The sequence below is a fragment of the Phaethon aethereus genome, assembly GCF_964289735.1.
Source record: "Phaethon aethereus genome assembly, chromosome: Z".
Classification (NCBI taxonomy): Eukaryota; Metazoa; Chordata; class Aves; order Phaethontiformes; family Phaethontidae; genus Phaethon; species Phaethon aethereus.
Genome location: NC_138577.1, coordinates 30,804,720 through 30,810,558, shown reverse-complemented (window position 1 = coordinate 30,810,558; position 5,839 = coordinate 30,804,720). Strand labels below are relative to the sequence as shown.

General features: G+C 42.8%; 1 protein-coding gene across 1 annotated transcript; it reads right to left on the bottom strand.

Annotated features, from left to right (window-relative positions):
• Positions 1-331: 331 nt before the first annotated feature.
• Positions 332-2,145, bottom strand: TMEM252 (transmembrane protein 252; the record flags this gene model as incomplete). Its single annotated transcript, XM_082013790.1, is given in 3 exon segments — positions 332-396; positions 399-688; positions 1,796-2,145. Coding segments are annotated over 3 exon segments (705 nt in total).
• Positions 2,146-5,839: the final 3,694 nt, after the last annotated feature.

Genomic DNA, 5,839 nt, shown 5'->3' with positions numbered 1-5,839 from the left:
AATGTTACAAAACCACAAATGAGGACTTTCAGCTCAAACTCCTTAAGAGGCACAAGACATTTAAGATTGATAGCAGCATGATGCTTGATTTATCTCGCAGCGTAAGGAACTGTTATTGCCTATGATGTTGACTTTTATAAGATACAATCTGATTGTTTCTATGTCTATGGAGATTCATTCTGCTTTGAAATACTGAGCACATTTTCATATATATATCCCCTCTAACTCCACTCAAACACACAAATGGTCAATGATTCTCCTGGGTAGCTTCTATAAGGGACCACTGACGCATGTCTTCTTCCAATTTTCCCCGCTTCACAGATGCAGGATTTTACCCGCTGCCTGTCTCAGACGTTTTGACAGGCGTTGCTCTTTCTGAGGTCCCCGGCAGCCTGCATCCTGTTGGTAACTGTTTTCTTGTGTGGATGGATGAGAATTTGACTCTTCTCCAGGGTCTGAGCCTTGGTCAGCTGTTCGCTGCTGCTGTAGCTGCGGCACAGATAATTCATATGGTGGTGGCTGTTCCTGCTCGTAAGTCTCACTGACGAACTCTGTGCTGCTTTCGCTGTATGGAGGCGGCGGGATATTGATGGCTTCTTGCTGTTTTAGTGTGGAGATAACTGGCAGTGGGGAGGTCTGTTTTTCAGGGTCTGTGCTGTCTTCATAGGAGGGGGGATAGAAGTCAGGCCTGAAAAAAAGCAAACCAACAAGAAACACATCATGGTGAAATGTGATTTATCTGAGAGAGCTTGGTTAGCGGCTTTGTCTGTTACACTTCCAAAGTTTAGATGAGGCTTAAACTGTAAATGGAAGCTTAAGTAGATTTAGATCAACAGAGTATATTAATATAAAACAGCTGGCATAGCTGGGATCATTACCTGTGTCTTTCTGCAAAATGTTTTATTAAAACACAGCGTCCCAAAAAGGCAAGCCTTCCCCATGAGAGTTCCCACCCACGGTATACAAACACTCATCCTTGTGAATATTTCAACAAGTGCCCATGGAAAGTTTGAGGTGGAAGAAAAAGGAGATCACTGTCTGAAGTAGGTTAAATTAGTGAGTTGTTTATTACTATAATAGTAACCATTTTCCACAGTTTTAAAATACATGTTGTATGTTTCTGCTTATCTAACCAAAATTTGCTGAATGTTGTTTTTTATAGTGCTTTTAGAGCACCCATTGTGGGTGTTTCTGCTGCGGTTGCCACAACAGCCCAGGAAATGTTATCTGTACCCAGTGAGCCTCTTAAAGACTTTTGTCGGGCCTAGCGCCAATCAGTTTAAGAAACTCTCTCAAAGCATCAGACTTTGCTCTGCTCAGAAATAGGAGGGACAACTACACAGGAAAAGTTTAGCAGGGACCATGTCGGGAGCTGAAGCTCCCTGCATACCTCATCGGTAACACGTAGTGTGAGCACATACCCCACAGCAGCACATCTGGGGTTGTCTGTTGAGATGGAACTAATGATGCTCCTGCAGAGCTCCATGGAGTCAGCGCAGCTGCACCTGCTCCCTCCACGCATGGCTTTGGACCACTCTGTGCAACCCGCCACGTTTCCTGTGGTATACTTTACCTTATGCATCCTTTGCACAAATTGCTCTTTGCCCGTTGCTGCTTGCCCTAGCAAATCCAATTTCAGATTACAGTTCTTCCCACAAAAAAAAAAAACCCATAATAAAATGGCTACATAGCCTTTATTTTGTAAAAAACTTGTATTGATTCTTTCTTCTCACAGTATGTGTACAAAACAGCATCCCTCCCTCCCAGTTCATCAGCAGCACTCTGCAACACATACCTGTCGATGGTGCTGACATGTAGCCCTCTACAGCTGAGACTTTGAATGAAGATGCTGCTGAGGCCCCTGTATTTGAAGACTTCATGGAAAGCACTCCAGAAAATGCCAGTCATAAGGAGAAAGAACCCCAAAGCTAACAGGCAATAAAACACCAGCTGGTTACTACCACATCTGCATGTGGAGGAACTTGTGGAAATGCAGAAGACTCCCAGACAAATGGTGGAGAAACCGAGTAAGAGCACAAAAAGACGAATGAAGGTAGAAACTCCTTTTGACATCTTTTTCAGCAGACACAGCACTTGGTTCCTGTCTGCTCTGTGTTTGCCGGCCGTCTCAGCTGTGCTTCTCATCTTCACGCACTGGTATTTTATACGCTTCAGGATCAACTGGCCTTTGGACAATTAAGAGGAACAGGCAGTTTTAAGATACTCATTAACTCTTCAAGATAATCATAATCTCTCTTGAGATTAATTTGTAATCTTAAACCTACTTTAAGGAAGGAAACAGAAACTTTCTGCACCATTCCTTTGCCACTGTAATCTCCAAAGTGCATACTGAACTGCTACATTCATTGCATTTACAATTTGCAATGGTTTACGCACTTTGTTAGTTTACGAATGAGACCTGTGTTTGTTTATCTGAAAAGAAAACAAACAACAAACAATAAAAACACCGTTCATAACTCCCTGTTAAAAGTTTAAAGGGAAAATATGCTTCTTTTTTAATCACACATTTTCATCTTTCATTGGATTTGGTCTCCTGTCTTTAACACATTATTCAGTTGCCTTGACCTCTTTAGTAGTCCTTTGAAAAAGTATAAATTTCTAGCTTGCAATAATAAATGAATTTAGTATATAAAATGAAAGAAACCAGAATTACATAGTGTCAAAAAAGGACATAGGCATACAAGAAACCTCCTTCTTTGTCTGCAGGTTCTACTGTTGTCTGATTCCTTTACCTTTATCTTCTCCTAGCAATTTTTATTGACTGATTTTCCAAAGAGTCAGTGCTCAAAGCTATGCAGGAACACTTATACTCAGTTATCCAAATATACTTAGATATCTGAAATTCAGAGTTGCTTGCTACCAACAGATTTTAGGTCTAAATATTGCTACCTCCAAGGCAAAAAAATAGTCTTTACAATTAGCCTATGGATTTTCCCTTGGAGAGTATAGCCACTAGTTTTTGACAGGGCATAACAAACTCCATAATCAGAACTTGACTTGTCTATTAATGCCACCTTATTTGGAACATTACTAATTATGATTCTTAATATTTTCAACAATGGAGTAATTAACCAGATCTTGCCTTGGTTTATTGTAAAATCTGCACTGCACATAATGGAGTGAGCAAATCAGAACCATCAGAGCAAATCAGGGGACCATTCAAAATATCTGCCCAGGTTCAAATCTGTATTGCAATAATGAGTTTATTGCAGGTATTGTTGGGTTACATATAGGTAACAACAAATGATTATGAGAATTTTCTGCCATGACCTGTTAGAGGGTTTCTTCCTACCAACTGCGGACTCTTTATTTCCCTACTACAGACTGAGGGAGCTGTAGGACTTCTGTAATCAATGCAATAAAACTTTCCAATATACTGCGTGCGTCTAGATGCTGCAGGTAATTTATGCAAATTATGAAAGAGGGAGTCATGTTTGATGGGATGAGGAAGGCTCCAGTTCTTTCTCCTCTAGACCCTCCCTGCAGCTCTTGAGGGGGAATCTCTGCAAAGGTACTTTCAATAGGGTGCTGGAATCACGTATCTTCCTCTCAGAGGAGAGAGTTTTGCTTTCTGACTGGCCAGGAGTCCTGAAAGTACCGTGTCTCCTCTCTTACCCTGTCCTGGTCTGTACATGTGTGAGCTGCACCACGACACACAACCTCACATTTTATCTCACAGAAAGTTTAGGGTATCTCATGAGATCTTTCATGTCTACTCAACCAGCACTATATTTTTCTGCCCTGTGTTTATCCAAATATGATGGATAGTAATTTACAACAAATCAGAATATTTATAAGGAAACAGCAGCTGGTACGAAGCTGCCACACATTCTGATCAAGTACAATTATTTCAAGCTCCCACCACCTGCTTCTTTAGTTCTCAGAGGATCTGCAAAGCCATTCTCACTTTTGTTTTCAGGTTCTATCAGAAAGTTGAGTCAAGAACAAATCTTGTAAAACGATATAATCACTTGACAGAATTTTTCTAAGGTGGGTCATTCTAATGTCATAGCAAAAGCGAAAACACAGCAAGACCAACTGCTGCCCTTCCTTCAGGAAGGCATTCAGGTAAGGAGTGATTTGGGCTAGCCTTCATTTCAGAGCAAAACCCTGCCAAAGTTGAAGTAGTCCTGTTCTCTCAGCCCTCAGCCACAGCCACCTACACAGCACCGAGGAAGCGTGGCACCACATGGAGGTACGAGTACGAGTGAGTGGCAGCTAATCTGTGGCTGATAGGATAAATCGAGTGCTTCCCACTCTGCAATGCCTTCTCACAGTTCCTTCTGGTCGTATTTCCTGTAAGCTACCTTTTCCTTTACCAAAAGTCACCTATTCATTTATTCTGATCTGAGTATTTGAAACTCACATTCGCACGTAGTTTCCTGTGCTGTATTTACCCTGTTCAATTATGACAAGAAGGAAATCATCTTACCGGTAACTTATTAGTCTGTCAATATTTTTGTGATACTCTGGCATGAAGACATAACAGACTGATATCTCAGGATCATTATACACGATAGCAATTCACAGACATATTTAAATACACCAAATCTCCAGATGCCTTGGATGCACAAAACTGTCATGCACATTCCACTTAGATGTCTTGAACCCTTGTTAAGCAGCCTGTGCAATGGCAAATCGCTCCTCCTTATGTTTTCAGATGGTGTACCTGGAGAAGCAGGTAAAAATTATGTGCTTATCTCTGTGGTTTGGACTACCTTCCCACAGAATACCTGCTGATAGTTTTGGGAAGCACATTGTCTTTCCTGCTTGTGGATGAATGGAAATTAAAATTGCTCAGCAAAGCTTCCCCTTGGGAGCTCATGGCTTGTTCAGTACCACTGCTACAGCTTTCCAGTCATGCAGTTCAGCTGGGGAGGTGGCTAGCAAACTTGGGGTGGCAATAGCAACCTGATTCTCTGTGCTGCATGCCCCTCACCTGTATGTCCCTAAATGGTCAAAACAAGCTCCCGTTTCCGCTCCAGGAACACGCTTTTTCTCACCCGGCTGTCACAGACCCAGCACTGTGTAGCACCGCTGGTCAGGACCTGTGCTGGTGATTGAAAACTGCTGGACTGCTCAGCAGGGCTTTCATCTGCCCTTCAAAATCTGTGACTCCCTGCCTAAAACCTGTGGCTGGGTCTTGAGCCCTGCATCTTCTCCTGTTGCCGAAACAACAGTTTGATTGATGCCTACACTGAACATGCGTTCCCAGGCTGAATCTGTCCCCTGTCACCACCTGGGGGGAAGGCTGCACTGCTCACCTCAGGCTGGAGTCAGGTAAGTTTAACGTGTTCCTGAGCCACTACCATTTTTGCCTGGGAAAGGGCAGATTGATTACCCCACGCCTCGCTATGAAGCAGCTGGCAGAGAGGCTCAGGCCGGCGCGGCGCGGCGCTGACAGCGTGGGGCTGTGCCCCAGCACCGACCTGCAGGCACTGGGGTGTTGTTGTTACTGCACCCTTCACAGACGAGGCTGAAGCAGTGAAACGTCACGTTGAGTTAATGCTGCATCGTTCGGCATTGCGGCGGGGTGTAGGTACAACAGAGGAGCTAAAGATGTTTATTTGTCTAAGGAGTTCAGCATTGTGTGCTAGTGTGGTCTGTGCTATTTCATATGGAATAATAAGGAAAAAAGATTACCTTGAAATTTGAACTAAGAATGCATCTTAACTGAGCGCTAGGTTAATTTTCTAATGCTTATGATAGGAAAAACCTCCTCTGTATGTTCCTCTGAATCTCTCATGTGCGTATTTTGTAGTGAGCTATACAATCACAGGAATCACAGGATCGTTAAGGTTGGAAAAGACCTTTAGGA